This window comes from Scatophagus argus, chromosome 16 (assembly GCF_020382885.2).
Source record: "Scatophagus argus isolate fScaArg1 chromosome 16, fScaArg1.pri, whole genome shotgun sequence".
Lineage (NCBI taxonomy): Eukaryota > Metazoa > Chordata > Actinopteri > Scatophagidae > Scatophagus > Scatophagus argus.
This window is the reverse complement of record NC_058508.1, coordinates 22,565,383-22,584,338: the sequence shown is the minus strand read 5'-3', so window position 1 is coordinate 22,584,338 and position 18,956 is coordinate 22,565,383. Positions and strand designations below refer to the sequence as shown.

At 46.3% G+C, this 18,956-nt stretch overlaps 1 protein-coding gene across 1 annotated transcript; it reads right to left on the bottom strand.

Annotated features, from left to right (window-relative positions):
- Positions 1-734: 734 nt before the first annotated feature.
- zgc:158376 (uncharacterized protein LOC100101643 homolog) lies at positions 735-18,665 on the bottom strand. The gene is given in 12 exon segments (XM_046416521.1): positions 735-5,228; positions 5,725-5,946; positions 6,628-6,789; positions 7,127-7,290; positions 8,424-8,575; positions 8,577-9,707; positions 9,819-9,851; positions 9,964-10,149; positions 10,607-10,693; positions 11,611-11,754; positions 14,142-14,342; positions 17,966-18,665. Coding segments are annotated over 11 exon segments (2,739 nt in total). The 5' UTR covers positions 14,328-14,342; positions 17,966-18,665; the 3' UTR covers positions 735-4,956.
- Between the last annotated feature and the right edge of the window lie 291 nt (positions 18,666-18,956).

The window sequence follows — 18,956 nt, the reverse complement described above, 5'->3', positions numbered from 1 at the left end:
TCCAAGTGTCCGAAGTGAAGGTTCTCACGATGCAAACTGTTCTGAAAGACATTTTACTGTCTTGTGCATTAAAGATCTTTATTTTACTCTTCTGTTGCTTTTGCTGCGGAGCCAAACTTCAGCGTTGGCAAACCAGACGAGCAAACGACAACACGTCACGTTTCATTAGAGACCAAACACGTCATCACATACATGTGCTGAAATAACACTACAATATATTAGAAAACTGTGAAATTAGCATAAAATCTAAATTCTCAAGTAGTACCATTGTTCCCACGTACGGGTCTTAAGTCAATGTGTTTTGATGCCGAAATATTTTAAAGTCAAATCATGTTAACACACGAGTGATGAAACAATAAATAACCCAACGGTATTAAACGAACAACAGAAACAGAGTACTTTTACTGCTGTTGCTTTAAATATTCTTTACTTTGTGGTATTTCTCATCCGCCCACATTCATCAGTAAAAATATGTCAGCGTTGAGGCCCAGTAATGTGGAGTATTTCTACTTTTGATGCGTTGAGTAAAACTTCAGTTTATTCTTCTGTACTTTAAATGAAAACTTTAACAGCAAATTGTAATGCAGTATTTTTACACAGTTGTATTAACACTTTTACTCAGTGAGCACTGATGTCTTCACTGCTCATTCATCTTTAACAATTCATACGTTTAGTGAGCAAACTCGTGCTCATGTTGTCTGTGAACGTGAAACATGACGCAGACACGCGGTGTGTAAAAACAAAACCATTGCTTCTTTATTAGTTAGTCATTTTACAGTAGTCACTCATACGTAGCTGCCTTGAGTTGGTCTTTTTGTGTCACTTTTTACTTTTTGTTCCAACTTCTTCCTCATTTTTTTCCCCATCAACACAGCGGAAGAGTCACGGACAAAGTATAAAAAAGAACAAAAAAGCAAACAGAAAAATCGGGATGAAATGCCCCTTTTCACAACAAAAACTACATTTGGCAAAAGGTGAAGGCGGAGGCGAGGATGATGATGATCCAGTGCATCTTTACTAAGATAGACAAGAGCAGGTGAGAGAAGGTGAGATATGTCTGGCCATCTGATTGGATAAGAGCTTTCCGGGGTCAGGGATTATCATCCAGTCAGATTTGATCTCCTCACCTGTCACTAGGTGAAGGCTGAAGCTGTGATATGCATCATCAACAGAACATGCGAGGCATCGATCCCCGTGACAACAAGTCAAAAACAGAAACACTAAATCACAACTGAATATAAAAAAATAAAGTAGAAAAACTGACCCATTGAGACGTTCAACACAGTGGAACGTTGATCTGGTGTGTTTATGGCACAACAAGGCGTCTGGCTGGCAGGCAGCATGACGTCGTGGCAATTAGAAATTTAGGCCTAACTATTAACACTTTATTTCCTGGACTACAGCAGGTCCAAAACCTCCACGAGCGAACAGGAAGCAGAATTAATGATGCATTACCTCCACTGTACTGCGTCAGCTTTTACTAACACGGACGTTCAGCCGAGGGCAGCAGTGACTCCACCACGATTAGCCTGAAGCAAGACGTGACCTGACGCGGTTGCCCCGCACGAAGTGGCGGCTAAAAACCTCCAAAGCTCCATTACGTCTGTAGTTAGCTCGCTAACATTAGCTTGTTATCTGAGCTTGCTAATGAGCTACGGAGCTAACATGTATTTAAAAAGGTCAAATCTATGGGAAATTAATTGTCCCTTTTCCCCACTTTTTTCTCGTTTGCCAAATTGTATTTTAAATATTCATTTCTTTTTTATTCTTCAGTAGTAATCACATTCTTCTGTTTTCTTTCTTTTTTTGTACAACCTCCACCGGCTAACACCAGCTAGCTAACAGGTGTTCTCATTACTTCAGCTGACTAACGAGCTAAAAAAAATGGATTACTGTGAACGACTGAAAGATGATAATAAATAGCCTGCTAGCTAATGTTCTAATGCCAACACTGTTATTCAGTATGTCTGAGTACAGTGCAACAGAGGTAATGCAGCAGCAACTGTCACAGAATGCTTAAGAGTATCCGGCCAGCTAACGTGAGACATGCTAACCAACCCGTTAGCCAGTACAAGGAGGCCCACACACCTGGGCCTCCTGAACCTGAACCTGAACCTGACAGAGGAGGAACGAGGAAAAACTGTAGTCCATCATTTGTTTGATTTGTTGGGTAAATGCAATACAAGATGTGATGCAAAGAATATTTCTGATCCCCCTCCCCTCAGTGCCACTGATTCACATGATGGACAGCCACCACACACACACACACACACACACACACACACACACACACACACACACACACACACACACACGTCTGCGGCATCACAAACATCAGGGCGTCGTTTATGAAAAACGTCTGTGTGCACAAAGTTTCTCTTTCTGACCAAAATCAGGAAGATTTGTTGCTGTCGTGTGACTCATCAAAAGCCAAAAGTTGGCTTTAACAAAGAGCCTGACATGACATTCAGAATGTGACTGACAGTTTTCATAAGTGAGGCCCCTGAGGAAGAGAACAGAAGCCCATTTTAGTCAAGAAAACTAAAACAAACAAACAAAAAAACTAATTCAAGTCCTTCTGCTGTTGATTCTGATTGAAGTAAAATGTCAAGTTGTGATATTGACTTGGAGTACTTTTAACTTTCATTATTCCTCACTTGATGTTTTTTCTTTCCTGTGCAGAAGTGGGCCTCCACAACAAACCGATTCAAATTCATCAAAGCAGCAAACACAGGAAGGTCCTAACGCAGAAAACAAAGCAGCATCAGTCCAGCAGGACGACGGCTGGAGGGCGGGAACGTGTGCTGGGCGGGAGGGGACTGCTGCTGTGGCACAAAATAAATTACAACCTGATTTAAAGAGAAACAAAAAAATACTCCTGAGAAAACCTGATCGATCACGTCTGATCGGAGGTGATGAACACACACACACACACACACACACACACACACGGATGATGGAGGGAGCAGAGACACAAAACAAAGAGAGGAAGATGAATGACTGAGGCAAATGTTAAAGACACTGAGGCTCAGTTTCAAACACAGCCGGCGCTGTCGGTCTGATCGCACGCTCGCACGCACGGTGGAGGAAACAGGAAAGGAAATATCTCAAACCAAAACCACACCTGAACAACTTCACCTGCGATGCTGCCAGAAAACCAAAAATACTGAGGCCGCCGGTCAGTGAGATATTTAAAGGAACAGTCTGACGTCTTACATGTCACGAAAGTTAGCGTAGCTTAGCACAAAGACGGGAGGCCGGGGACAAAGTGTGAGCCGAGCTCCATCCACACCCGACAGACACGTCTGAGGAAGATCTGGACATCGAGCCTCAGTACAGCGAAAGGGCAGCTGTGGTCACGGCAGACGTCCTGTGCGTCACGTCCGTCCTGCTGTTTCAGTTCACTTCTGGTTCTGTTAGCTTTCTGTCTGAAACAACAGGACCAGGACGACGACAGGATTCTGATCCCTCACCAGTCTGGAGGTGAACTACAGGCTGAAAGCTTACTGGTTTGCCTCCAACACCGGGCTCATACCATCACTGTTAACACTGGTTTACATCACACACACACACACACTCACACCTCTAACAGTGTGTGCGTACATTCATTAAGTCCACACTAAAGGATGAATTTGAGCAGAGGCGCCCTGATGAGTAAAAGCTGGGATGAACTCTGGGCCCCTGGTGCGACTGGTCTGCTGATCCTTCACCAGTTTGGCCTGAGCGGCGGCTCATCTTCGCCAGGAGCAGCGACGGCGAGCTCATCGCTCCATCTTACATGACAACAAACTGAATATGTTTGGGTTTGTGCCTTGACAGCACGTTAAGACGTCACCCTGGGATTTTCACCGTCGGTGAACGCAGAGAACAGACGTGTCATACTGAATCTTCACCTGCAGCTGCAGGTGTTTCTGAAAGCTGCCGATCAGAAACTGTACTGGAATCGTCACTGGAAGATTCTTGGCTTTGTGAGCTTGAACGAGCCGCACCGCGTGAACGTGAAGCTGGTCTGAATATGCAGCGAGTTCGGGGACAGTTGACTAAAATGGCACAGCGTCCGTCCATCCTAATGGGGAACGATCCTTCTGCACAGAGACATGAGAGTCTCTGAGGACACACAGAGGGGGGACTTATGGGCAGCCACAGAGGCTCTCTAACTGTACCAAACCCCATACATAAAAGATGCATTTTTAGAGTGGCAATGTGACATGTAAGGGCAACTCACTCCCTCAGATTGAGATGAGAAAATGGACACTTAGAGACACAGATGTGTTTAGCCTAGCTTAGCACAAAGACTGGAAGCAGAGGGAAAGCGTCTGACTTACACTCGCATCGCTCATTCTCTATCAGACACGAATATCAGACTGTCCTCAGTTTAAAGTTGGTACCCGATTCAAAGGGACAAATCTACAAGTTTATGACTTTCAGTGTGGGTTGGGGGGAGTAAAGTAATCTTTTAAACCACAAAAACTAAATCTGGACAACATCAAGCATCAATTTTCCACTTTTCCCTGTTCTGCAGCTACTGACGAGCAGGTGGATGCCTGGCATGATGACTGGTCGTTGGGTAGAAGGGAGGACATAAGGAGGGAAGAAGGGAGAGAAGGAAGGGGGAGGAAGGCAGGAGTGTTGATGTTTCAAAGGTTAAGGGTCATTTACAGTAAACTACATATATATATATACACACCCAGAATTGTACAGAGAACAAATATGTACATGCTCAGGGATTCTAGTTTTTAACTATTACCAACAACTTTCCCCAAAATATGTTCATCCTCCTTCTGTGGCCGCTGTCCTCAACAACAAACCAAACTCGTTTCCTACATTGGACAGCCCCCCTCCCACTCCTCCTCCTCCTCCTCCTCCTCACCTCTCTGTAGTGTACTGAGGTGGGAGGCGGGGCTTGTAGGCCGACAGGATCAATGAATCGAGCATCACGTGATGGGGAGGAGGACTTTAGCTGTTCTTCAGCAGTGTTCTGTCTTCAGGGGCACAAGAGGAGGAGGAGGCTGACGCGGAGGAGGAGGAGGACGATGAAGCAGCGATCGCAGTGATGGCAGAGGAGGAGGAGGATGAAGTGCAGGAGGAAGAGGAGGAGGTGTGGGAAGAGAAGGAGAGCAGCTGTCCGGTCTCAGAGGAGAGGAGGGAGCAGGAACGCAGGTCCACCGTCTGCAGGGAGGTGCAGCGACGCAGCAACGGGAGGCACTGCTCCGTCACCTTCACACAACCTGAAACACACCAACACCGTCAGGTAGCACAGCACGCAGGAAACTCCGCACCAGCACAACAAAGTCGACAGCTCACCACACGCCGCTGGCGCGCCGCTCGTGGTGATTCGTCCGTTTGATTTCTGTCCACAACGTCTCAGAAACACATCAGTGAGCCTTCCTGTTTGCTGCACAGGTGAGACGCAACTGAGCTCACAGCTTCCTCCGCACTTCGCTACTAAGTCACTCAAAAAGTCCGTTTTCATCAGTCACAGGCCGGAAAATTTTAGGAATGCCAAACAGTCGAGCGGTAAAGCGGCTGGAAGTGCCGGGACGATAACCCAAATGAAAAATGATCTCAATGGGTACGATGGCTGACTGAGACCACAAACTAATCACCCGGGACAAGAAATCAATACAAACTTTACAACCCTGAGACTCAAACCGGGTTTGGGCGACTGCTGGTAAAATCACAGTGATCCTTAAGACCAGAGACACGTGTTTCTGTTGTGTTCACCTGCCAGGTTGATGTGGGTGAGGCTCTCTCTCAGGGGGGAGATGGGGGAGGTGAGGGTGTGCACCGTCTGGTCTGTGATGTTCCCACATTGGCTCAGGTCTAACCTGGTCAGGTGAGGGACGTAGCGCACCAACAGACGGGACGACGCGTCCGTCAGGTCCAAACCGGCCAATCGCAGCTCCGTCACGTTCTGGAAACGCCCCACTCTGGTCTCACCGTGAGCTGATGGACCAATCACAGAGCAGAGAACATGTGAGTCCATGTGAATCCATTTGAAAAACTAAACTCTGAGAAAAAAAACTTTACTTCAAAGCCAAGAGCTTTTAATAGATGGTTAAACTATTCTACACGTCCCTTAGTTGTCCATTTAAGCTCTCAGAATGGCTCTTCACCATAAATCTGGTTTGAATTGATCAACAAATTAATGGATTAAATACACTGACTGCATGTTTACCTAAGTGAAGCCTCTTAAAAAGAAGGAATTCGTGTTATTTGGTCGATTTTAAGGGGTTTACCAGTTAAAATATCTTTAAAATATGTGCAGAAGGCAAAGATGATGTAAACTTGGAAAGGATTGAAATTTAATCCCTGAAAACAAACAGATTTGTCCTTTAATTAAAGGTGTTAAAATACAAGTAAAACAACATAAAATGTACAAAGTAACATGTACCTCTTAAAGTTTGAAACACATTTAAAGCAGAAAATTCTGATGTTTTATTGGAATTATCAGTTTTAAGTTTAAAGCTCCATTTAAAGACATCAGTATACCACATTACAAACTGTTGTTTATGCGTGAATCTTTTTAAGATGTTAACAGAACTTCACGTCAGTTGTGTGCACTGAATGACAGACTGAGTTGTGATCTAAATCTGCTCCTTTAAATTCTGTGTGAGGGTGTCTCACCTGTCCGGGTGTCAGGTGGGGGCGCCAGCAGCTCTCTGAGCTGCGAATCTTTCAGGTCCTCCACCCTGCTGACGTCCAGCAGCTTCAGACAGGGACAGACGGCCTGGCAAAGAGCAGAGACCACCGGCCACGGACAGCCAGACACGTTCAGCTCCAACAGACCTGAGCAGGACACACGCGACAGGTGAGACGGACGGGCGAGACGCGGGCCGACAGTCACCTGCAGTAATGTTGCTGTTAAAACACATCAAATGATCCAAAACGGGCAGCAGCTGCCTGAAGCCAGCTGACCTGAGGAACGTGGACTGAATCTGCGCCCACATTAACCTCAACATGCACTCACTAACTTCCAGGAGAGCGTTCACCCACTGGACCCACTTAGCAAAGCAACCTGCTCGAATCAGGACCGGCTGCATATAACAGCTCACAAGTCCAGAATATCTGACATGAAACCAGCAGACTGCTGCAGACAACAGGAGAACAGGAAGTGCTGAGGCACCTTGGAGGCGGTTGATGAGCCACATTAACTGTTTCTTGGAGATGTTGGTGTAACCCAGGTTGAGGGAGACGGGCTGTCGGCGGATGATACCACTCAGCATGGGGGGGGTGATGGACCTCTGCCGGCTCAGATCGATCTGAGTCCACAACCTTTTGTCACAACACCTGAAGGAGAAAAAGACAAGGTGAACACACTGGGGACATCTGTGAGCAACAGTCTCTTCTGACCGCAGTTTACTGTCCGAGCAGACCAGACACCGGACTGCACAGCACACAGGAAGAGGAAGTGGACGCTTCGAGCGATCAGACACACAAGATTTGTTTTGTCAGTTAATCTGAAAGCCTAAACCATGTCAAAACTCCTGAATTAACAAAGTAAATACCGTTTACACGTTTAGCTGAGAAGGTGAATTTAAATGTTAAGCAGAACCACCAGACAATTTAAGTGTCATTAAGGTAAAATAAAACCCTTAAAATGTCCTCCCTTAAATCTCAGCGCAAGTGACAGATTAGAACACATTTTAAACTTTAAAGGGCTTTTGTCTCTTCAAAACACTCTGTACTCCTATTTGTCAATATCACGACATGTGATGAAGGCTCAAAAATAACAAAAAAAAAAAAAAAGCTAACTCGTCTGCGTCGGGACGTCCGCTTCCTGTCGACTCGGCCTCACATCATGTCATCTGAGTCCTGCATCACTGACTCGAAAACACTGAACCTCTTAAACGCCTTACAAACACTGGACTCGACTGAACCGCACAGCGAAACGGGAAAAACTTCACTCACAAGCTCATGTCAGAACAGGATGTAACAACTCAAACACATCAAACTGATCAAGTATTCAAACTTCTTCGTCACGTCACGTGAAGGCTTTCCGTCTTTTACAGCGACGCAGGAACTGAAACAGTTGTCTCTGCTGAGAGCTGCACATGCTCAGTGCTGATCAGGTACTGACATGGAGGCCAGTGAACAAGTCACTGTGTTACTTTATCTTTCACGTCAGTCTCTTTCAAAGTCAACGGCGACTGGACGGCGATCAAGCGCCGGACAAAACACTGCTGACACGCCAATGTCCTGAACTTTTACAAAGGTCATAGCCAATCAGAGAAGAGCTAATTAAAACCTGAGACTGCTGCAGAGTCATGTGACCTGAGGCTGAATGGTGATTGCACACTTCCACACTTAGCAAAAAGCCTGACGCCAACAGGTTTTTGTCCAGTGTGAAGCAGGTGTCAGCGTAACTTTAAACACACACTGCTGTGTCACAGGCCGTGATGTCACGCTGCGGTGTCACTCACCAGCGGCTCCAGGTGCGGCACACCCTCATGCAGACACACAACTCTCTCTGGCTCAGGTGAGTGAACACTCTGAGCCACACGTCACGTGTCATGATGTGGGAGGAGCCAGAGTCCAGCGGCAGGCAGCTGGGCTCAGGGCAGGTGGGGGGGGGGGCGCACCAGGTGTCTCTCCATCTGAACGGGCCGGGGGGGCGAGGGCACGGCGGGCGGGCTGCGCTTCATCATCTGAGAGCGTGGGGCGATGCGGGATGGCTGCGAGCAGGGAGACGCCGCCATGGCAGACATCATCAGGCCACCTCCTCCCGGTCCTCCGCCCCCTCCTCCTCCGTTAGAGGTGGAGATGGAGGAGGAGGAGGTGCTGTTGTTTCTAGACGTCTGGTTCTTACTGTTGCTACGAATCTTGTTGCTGCGGCTCCCAGTACCTTTGGTCCCGCCCCCTCCTCCCCCGCTATGTCTGTGATTGGTCATAACTCCGCTGGCATTCTCCTTCTCCCCGCCCTCCCTCCCTCCCCCTGACCCTCCTCGTGTCCGTCCGTTGCGCGCTTCCTGCCCATTGCTGCGCTGCTTCCCTGTGAAGCCATCGTGCTGTGAAGACGGCGGCATCTGATTGGAGGAGAGGGGTGAAGGCGGGGGGAGGGTGGCAGAGGTTTTCCTGGTCCTGTCAGAGGTGGGTGTGTCCTCCTCCTCTCCATCCAGCAGTCCTCCTTTCCGTCCTCGCGGAGGTAACCCCGCCTCTCCTCCCCCCCCTCTCCGTCGAGCCTTCTCCCCTCCTCCCTGCTCTTCGTCTTGCACCTCCTCCTCGCCCCTGCCTCCCTCCCCCTCGGACTCCTCGCTGGCGCTGAAGCCCAACTCGGCCAGGCGGCGCTCCCGATCCCTCTCTCTCTCCCGCTCACTGCGACTCCTCTCTCTCTCCGTCCGTCCCCCGCTGCTGTTTCCGTAGATGACGGGTGGAGGAGGGACTGGGGAGGATGAAGAAGGTGAGGAGCCTCCCCCCGCCTGCTCGCCCCTCAGGGAGTCGTCAGAGTCAGACTCGGAGTCAGACTCGGAGCTGGAAGAGGACGAAGATGAGGACTCGGGCCGACGCTCCAGCAGACACATCCTCTTAAATCGCTCCAATTTCTCTCTGTGATGGGAGCGCTGGTCTGCACTCGACGCCCCCACTGCACCTCCTCCTCCTCCCCCAGACTGAGAGGAAGCAGTTGTGGAGGAGCCCTGCAGTCCTCCTGCTCCTCCTCCCGCTGAGGAGTTGGGGCCGTTTGACTCCACCGCCTCCTGTTTGGGTTTCTGATGAAGAGAAAAGATAAATTTCAGCTTACAACTTTGCCTTGTTGGCACACACAGAGGAATCACTCAGGTGCAGTTTGCTGAAGAGATGAATGAATGAAGGCTTCAAACCTTTTTGAGGCGTTTTTCATGGGCGCCCTTCACCTGAGAGACAGACAGGCAGAGGAGACAGACAGACAGTCAGAGGAGTAAACAGGTCACACACAGTCAGTCAGTCATCATCTCAGAGCTCCTGAGTGCTTCACAGTGTGTTCACCTTCTTCTTGGGCCCACTGTCCGGAGGCACCTCCTTCTCCTTCTTCCTCTTGTGGCCCGCCTCCGTCCTCCCCACCTCCTCCAGTGAGGAAGGGGCTTTCTTTTTCGGGGGCGGGTCATCTGTGAGCTTCCAGCGGCCCACCTCCCCGTTATCCAGCCTGCGTTTCCCTGAGCCGTCCGTCTGGTCCTGCACACAAAGTGAAGCTCGGATTCATTGGCAGCCACAGGAAGACTCGCGACACGTCACAGAAAAACAGCGCGTCTACAATAAAGAAGCTGGGGAGTCGACATCAGGCAGAATGAAACCAGGAAAAAGCTTTAATCACCATGAGTGAAAAGACAATTTAAAAAATGATTAGGAACCATCTTTGTGTAATTCTACAAAAGAATCCCTTTAATCAAATACTTTTATTTCACAGCATTTCAAATTACTTAACTTTCCTCATAAAATGACAAGACACGTTTGTTAAAACATTACAGGATTATGTACCATAACAGCACATTTATTTGCATTTCCTCCTTTGCAGTTGTCAAAGGAAATGTGAGTGTTTGGTTTCCTTAAGAGGACATCTCACAGTGTCCAGCTGGACAGACGCCCCACCGGTCTGAGACCCTGGGGTCCTGAGACCTGCTCTGACCCTTACCTTACTGGTTTTGCCCTCCTTGTGGCACTTTGGACACTCCCAGCAGTTTGGGATCTCATCGTTGATGATTCCTTCAGCTTTGCCCATCTGAGGAGACAAACACGCACTCAGGACATGTGTCTTCATGTGTGTCTTCTACAGCATGCAAACCAGTAACAAGTCCTGTTTTCAAGCTGCTTCTTGTTGCTTCATTTTCTCTCGTGGTAAATTTCACAGCACAAGACAAAGTGAGCGACAGCTAACAAATCCACAGTGACTCAGTTAGACAGAACGTGGACTCGTGTCTCAGACAAGGTCTTAGCTGTGGTGTTTGTCTCAGTGGACTGAATCTCTGTGGGCTCTGGAGACATCTGAAGAGGTCACCTCAGGCAAACTGGGATGGACATTTTATTCATAGATGACTGACACAACAGGATTACTTTGGCCTCTCAGCATTACAGCTCTGACAGTCATTTTTCTGTTTCATTACAATTTATTTTGAAATGTCACCTCCTCATAAATCTTCAAATTTTGCATATTTTTCTTGTAAAATCAAAACTTAATTCTTTATTCACGTTTCTCAAAATATATGTTTCACTGTGGTTTTCAGAATAAGGGCACAGTCACGTTCTGTGAGTGACCATCACCTGCTGAGGCCACAGATTCATTCAACGTAACAAATCACTGTAGGCTCCAGTCAGTGCAATTCAGGCTGCAGGAAGGTCAATCTCTGATGCCGGTTTATATCTCAGAGACATTAGATCTGTATGACTGAGTCAAAGTTTAAAGACAGACTTTTATTTTGGCAGTCATCAGTCCCTTCAGTTAACATAAGGCCTGATAACAGAGATCAACATATCTATTGATCATAAGTGAGGTCATCGTCCACACATCTGTCACCTCCGTGTGTTTCAGTCTTGAAACGTCCTGCACAGAGCCGCAGTGCAGACACCTGCAGCCGCCACCTGTGAGACACTGAGGTCACATCTGTGGACTGTTTCCTGCTTCTGGACCAGAAGTCTCACCTTCAGACAGCTGGGGTGGATGATTTCGTTGCAGATGGTGCACTCCATCAGCGAGAGGCTGAACTTCTCCTCCTCAGAGTCCACTGTGTCCTCCTTCCCCGCCTCGCCGCACGCAAAACAAACCGCCGTGTGGGGCAACACCGGCTGTACAGAGAGACATGCAGGTGAGTGAGACAGGTACAGAGACAGGTGAAGCGCCTCCTTCTGTTTCTCTGATGTCAGAGATCAGAAATGAAACCCGCTGGACTGACCTCCACAGGTTCTTCATCACACTCACACAGCAACCCTGTTGGATTCAGTTTGAAAATGCAACAGAAGCAGAACCTTTTCACTCCTCAGCAGTGATGTGACACACGGCTAAAAGCTGGACAAAAAGACATGACTGCAGTTTATTCTGCTGGTAAACCTGGAAGGATTAACAAGGAGGACGCAAGCTGCTCCTGCTGTCTCTGAGAAACCACCAGGGGGCATCTCTTTCCTCCTGCTGCTGGAGGAGGCAGAGGAGGAGGAGCATCCATCCTCTCCTACATCCACCTTCTTCTACTCTTCTCTCGAGATCACAGCTGGAAGCACACGTTCTCCTCCTCTCCCCAGTCCTCCTCCTCCTCTCCCACTCATAACAAGAAACAAATGAATAACAGAAATAATACGAAGAGCAGCAGATCGACTGGCTTAGTGTGTGTGTGTGTGTGTGTGTGTTTAACCACAGCAATGGATCAAAGCCAACTCTCTCACTCAACGCCAGCAACCATCTCTGGTTGCCATGGAAACCCAGCATCCTCTCCTGCTGGGCTCCAGCTCTCTGCTGATGCTATTTGAAGAATCGACACAAAAAAATCCACACCTTCAGTGTTCGAAGAAGATGTGCTGAGAGTGAGTGTGTGTGTGTGTGAGAGAGAGAGAGAGAGAGAGAGAGAGAGAGAGAGAGAGAGAGAGACAGGGAATTACACCGACATGTAAATCTGTGCTCTCTGTATGTTAACATGTCGTTTGTGGAGCAGGAAATGTGGAGTGTGAGAACATTTTGTTTGCTCCTCACTTCTTCACAGGTGCTGCTGCATTAACAACAACGCCGCACGTCAGCGAGCTCCACCGATTTATGACAACTTTCAGTTTTTAAAGGTTGTTGATCTCTCGGGTATTTTAATTTAATTTGACCAGAAACATTAAGGTTTGACCCAGATTCCAACAAAGCTGTGAAGCTGTGTAACACCTAAACAGAACAGAATGTGATCATCTGCTCATCCTTCCTGACACACTCTCAGCTGAAAACTGTACAAAGACGATCCACTTAATGTCCGACCTCGTCGGCTCCATTTTTGCTTCTTGTGAAAGTGATGGCAGCATCACGTTTCAACCCAGTTGGGGCAGGAGCAGCAACACACCAGAGAGAGAGAAAACACCAGTGTGGATCATCTACAGCAGGCATGTCAAACTGGTCCACAGGAGGGCCGGTGTGGCTGCAGGTTTTCTCTCCAACCAAGTAGCAGCACACCAGACTTGACTCATTTAATCAACTGATCTCCGTCTTCAGACAGTTGATTGGTCAAACGGTGTGCTCTTGGTTGGTTGGCACAAAAACCTGCAGCCACACCGGCCCTCCTGTGGACCAGCTTGACATGCCTGATCTACAGGTAACCTGCTTGCAGGTGAGAAGGTCCTGACTGGGTATGACAGGACGAGTTGAGCTGCAGTCTGTTTTCCTGTCCTCCAGGCTACACGGGAAACAGACGGTCAGTTCAACGGCCACTTAAAAACCGCTCCAACAAGCGTCCCAACACTGATGGAGTATTGTTCAACACTGCTGGGACACAGTGACAGCCCACAGAATATGTTCAGTGTATATCTACAACAAAGAATAAAGCGTAGCAGTTTGAGGATTAAATATCCTGGCTCTGCACTGTATTCAAGTGAATTTAAGTCACAAAGGTTTGCAAATCACTGAATTCTGTTTTATTATGGTTGTTTTTTTTTTTTTTGAATCAGGGTAACAAGTGGTGTTAATAACAGACTTCCATTCTACAGGTACACACAGAGTCACTGTATCAGACTGCCTGCTTGGCCCGGTCCAGTCCCGGCCCGGGCCAGGTCCAGGCCCTATTACTTCCTCTGTCATGATTCTGTGTTTAACGACACCCTCAAGCAGGAAACACAGTACAATTACTGCAATCCCACAGTTTTAGCTTTGATCAGATCCACACGTTCCTGCTCTCTCACATGTTTCACTGTTTGCTTCATGTCTGCTTTTAGTGATGCTCTATTAGAAGCAATTCAGCTGATTGTAGTTCAGTTCTCTGCTGTTAAAGGCCTGTTGCTACATGCAAATGGAGGCCTTTTAACTGAAGTGAGCACTTTGAGATATAAACTGTGTTTGCTCCACATGCAAATGTGTAGTTTAAAACCGGCTCAGTGACTCCCCTCACATGTACAGCATTGTGATAAAAATCAGCAAATTGTGGAGACACCTATCAATCAAGCTGCTGCTAGTGTGTGTGTGTGTGTGTGTGTGTGTGTGTGTGTGTGTGTCTCACCGCTGTGCACTGTCTCAAAAGGCAGGACTGCTTCATCCGGCCGGGCCCTCCGAACTTCTTCATGTCCTTACAGAAGTGACACTCGCCACACTCGGTCCTCATGCAGGCCTGGCAGCGCCGGCACCGCGTCCGCCTGCGCCTCGCCCCCCCGCCAGCCCCCCCGCCCAGCGCCTTACTGCCCGACATCCCCGAACAAGTCAGCTGCACGCGCGCACACACACACACACACAGAGGGGGAGAGAGAGAGAGACAACAGGGACACGACCCACTCAGTTAACATCACAGTTCATTTTTACAGGGAGGATTCCTCATGAGAACATCTGAAAACAAGCAGTCCCTCTGTCGGACAGGGATGGACTTCCTGATTCCCCATCCTGCTGCCATCTTTGTTTGGGTCATGGACACTAGCTGAAAAGTTAATTAATCAGTCGATCAACAGAACATTAACAATCAATTAAGTACTCATGTACCCTTACACCTGGAGACGGTTTCTGGACTGGAGCTTCTCTGTGGTGACGCGCTGTAATGATTTCACTTGGCCACGCTGCAGTTTCTATCATATTTGTTTTAATTGTTCAAGCTTCGTTCTATTTATGTTGAGAATTCTTCAAATTCAGAGACTTTTATTTTGAAATGACAGATTTGTCCCTGTTTCCTTCTGTCATCGTTAGCCATCTTACGCTTTCCTTTTTGTGTGTAAAGAGCTTAAATCGTGTAGAGGTCAGTTGTCAATCCAACCTCAGCATACTCTGTACATGATTCACGTGCACTCGTTTCATTTCAGCTCAGCGTGAGAGTCTCGTACGAGTTGATTTCACTGATCTGAGTTCAGTGACTGATTCACATCCTCGCCAGCAGAGAACAGATGGATCAATCCTACAACCAGCCTTGAGACAACAAACAACATTAATAACACTAGTTAGCCAAACTAATTCTGTTCATGGTGTCCTATTAACCACTTCCTGTACCAGAAGCTCACTTCCTGTTTATCTGTGTGATGATGACATTGTTACAGATGGATATCAGCAGGCTGTGATGGAGGAAACTGGACGGGTATCTCATTTCCCTGAGTGGGGCCGGTTATTTCAAGTATTCATAAATAACATGAGGGCTGCAACGTACAACTGATATCATCAATTAATCCACCGATTCTTTTCTCAGTTAATCTGTCAATGGTTTGAACAAAATGTCCGTCACGTTGCCCGTTTTGTTCGATCAACACGTTCAGAATATGAAAATACTGAGTTGACTGTCACAAAGGACAAAGTATGGCAGAAAATCCTGACAAATGACCAGGTGAAAGTGGACTTGGAACTTAACAAAATTAAAATGAATCTGTCCCACATGAAGGACAGACACACAGACTTGTGTACAGCAGGTCTCTGATCAGTGTTTAAGGTGTTTACATGGTGCTTGTATCGCGGGGTGTCGAGGATGGATCACCACCGCAGATGATTTTAATCACTATGTGCAATGACTTTTGTTATCAGTGATTTTCTTCATTAACCGTCTTGTCAATAAAATGCAGGGAAATGGAAATATGTTTGCTCTTAAACAAAGTTTGCTGTGGCTTATTCAGTTTATCTTTCTCTTCTTTGACAACAATTAACTGGAGAATTTTCTCTTGTGTGAGACAAACTAAAATGAACTCAGTCAAAGTGAATGAGCCTGTGTGGTTTCCTCTGTGGTGCCGACACAAAACCCCAGGCTGGACGATGCTGGACGTTGAGGACCAACAGAGACTAAAACCACGGAGAGGAGCAGCGAGTGGACCAGGTGTGGACAGGTGAGGTGCGGTCTCTACAGACGGCTCATAGCTGATGCACACTGGATGTCTGAAGCCACCACCAGAACATTATTTCAGAATTTCAGAACAGCAGGAACAATCAGTCCATTCATTGATTAGTTTAGCTAAAGTAACATAATCCACAACAACTTTAATCAATGACTAACTGTTTAATTCCTTTTTAAACAAAAACAAAAAATATTCCCTTGTCTCAGCTTCTCATCTGTGACATTCTGCTCTTTTACCTGACATGGAGGGATGGACGTTAGTTCTCCAAACCTTTAATCTATCAGCTGCAACAATGCTGTACCAAGCAGCACTGAAAGCGCTCCAGTCAAGCGATTTCTGCAACCGATTCTTTTTTGTAACATCGCAGCCAATCATTGCTCTCGTTCTTCAATTTAATATGACGTGTGATTGGTCCACTATCACAGCAGGTACCACCCATACACTCTGTGTATTTGAACGAGTTAGTAGCGCTGCATGCCAAGGTATCAGATGAAGTACTCCATTGGTATCAGCATCACTTTGACAGTACTGTAAAAGGTACCCAGGGCTGCTAACACGCTAAGTAACGAAGTGAATATTTTCATGTTTGTGTCAATGAGCTACCTGACGGCATCACAGGCTTTCTTCACGTGTTTCTCGCACTGATGAAAAACTAATCACCATATTAATCGATAAAGAAGATAACAATTAGTTGAATCCCTAATTTAAACACTGTGATAATGATATAAGCCAATGTCATGTTACATTTTCTCTAAAATGTCAAGTACATCAATATTTTTGATCGGGATTACTTCAGATTTGTTATTAAAGAGAAACAGTAATGGACATTTTGTGACATTTTATAAACCAAGCCATGATTGGACTACATAACTTACACATTAATGGATAATACAAATGCTTGATAGCTGCAGGCCAATGGGCCTAATTGGATCACAGTGTTTGGTGTTACTGTACTAACTATTATTTTAATTCATGATTAGCCTCCAAGTGATGTTCTTGGTAATCAATTAAACGCTTGGTCTGTAAAATAGCAGAAACTGTGGATAATGTTGATGGTAATTTCACACGTCTTTAAACATTGCTTTTCTTGCACCAACAGTCCAAAACAAATTCAGTTTCCTGTAATAAAAAAATACCAGAAAAACACAAAATCCCCACAGAACAAACAAAGGGCTATTAAATTATTAAAATTAACAACTGTTCATTTTCTGTAATCAACGAATTGATCTTTGTAGCACCAACATAAAAACTGTTTCAACTTTTCTAAATAAAATAAAATAAGCCCAAGATCACAAACCTGACAGGTAACCTTATTGTGCAGTGCGATTTATTTTAGTCAGTGGGTTTGTAAAAAACGCGTATAATTGGAGCATAGGCTCTTGAACTATTCTTCTGGTTACTATTACGTAAATTACTTGTAGATTTGTTTTGCTTTATAAAACAGAGAAAGGAGGGTCCTGAGCAAAGTGATGAGTTAAGTTAACGTTAGAAAGCTCTATGCACTGTGAAATGTCTCAATCACCAGTGTGTCAAAATTCACTGCTCTGCATTGGACTTACGGCTAGTTGATGTATGCACCTCTCTGTGACTGAGCGAGGACTGATAACGTTAGCATCGGGATGCTCATACACATTAACAAACAGTAAAGCTAACATGTTAGCAGCCTAGAATAATGAAGATGCGCATCTGGCACCACTTGTGACATGGTAGCTAACGGCTAACAAGTAGCGCATCACAGTAACCTACCGTCCGTCAGCGCAACCAAGCATAATATCTTCAGGCGTTTATAAACGTTTAGTGTATTGTTAATTGTTAACATATCTGAAGTGGCACACACTATCCCACACCAACCCCCGTGCTATGAAATTGAAATGTTACGTTTGCTAACATGCTAACTGTTCTGCCATCGCACCCTGCAGTATGCTTCCTCTTTCATTATCTCATTGCTTTAGAAAAAAAATCAACCCGGGCTAAAGGGGGTTAACAGATACATTACTGGTAGTGGGGAAATGAATTAGCAGGGACTAACCTCTTCGTATCAGGTCGCATACTCGTTGGTTGCTCATTAGAAATAATATTAGCCAACAGTTAGCAAACGTTAGCTTCGGTTTAGCGTAGCTAGCCGTCCGCTTCCTTGTCTCTTTCTCTGCCAGGCTGCTGTTAGCTCCCGGTCTGCTTCACATGCGTCCCATCGTGTTAGCTTCTGTCTTTTGGTGTTGCGGCTAGCTCCCGGGCTAGTCCAATGGACCCACTGAGGGTCTAGATGTCTCGATTACCAAACTGATCGATATCGATAAAGTGAAGGGCGCAGTGCTACTGCCTGAGTCGTGCCCATTCACTCCTCGCTCCCTCCCTCCCTGTGTGAGTCTATCTCTCTCCCCTCCGCTCCGCACGTTACAACGTGTTCCTCTTCTCTTCTTCCCGGGGGGCTTCAAAACACATAAAATGGCTTAATTTAAACTGAAGCGCAGTGCTTTAAATCGACCGAATGCTATAACCTTCCGCGGGATATAGGCCCCGCTGATTACTGTATTAAAGTGAATCAGATATTGTGAATAAAACAGTGCGCGGCTATTGTTCTCTGTCTCTATTGTGTGGCGCTTGGCTGCGGTGTTGCGCGTGATTTGGTTCAGTGTTTTGAGTCAGTTGGTCGCCTGTGACACGTTTTAACCCCCTGCATTGATTACATCACACAGGTGACTACAGATGCCGCTCTGCATTTCTTCCTCGGAGGGAGAGAGGGGGAGAAAAAAAATAAAATAAATAAATAAATAAATGTTGTAAATAAAATATGGGCAGCAAAAACATGCACACCCTGCCTCTGCGTAATTGCGTCACAGCACGTTGGCGTCGAAAGGCATTATGGAACCTGGAGTATTAAGATTCACAATTTCATGAAGACTAATTTGCGCCAGGGAAAATGTGAAATGTTAGGATTGATAAAATATAAATTAATTTCATACAAAAATTTAAGGCATCATTCAAACATCTAATTTACAAGCTATTAAGGTACAACAACT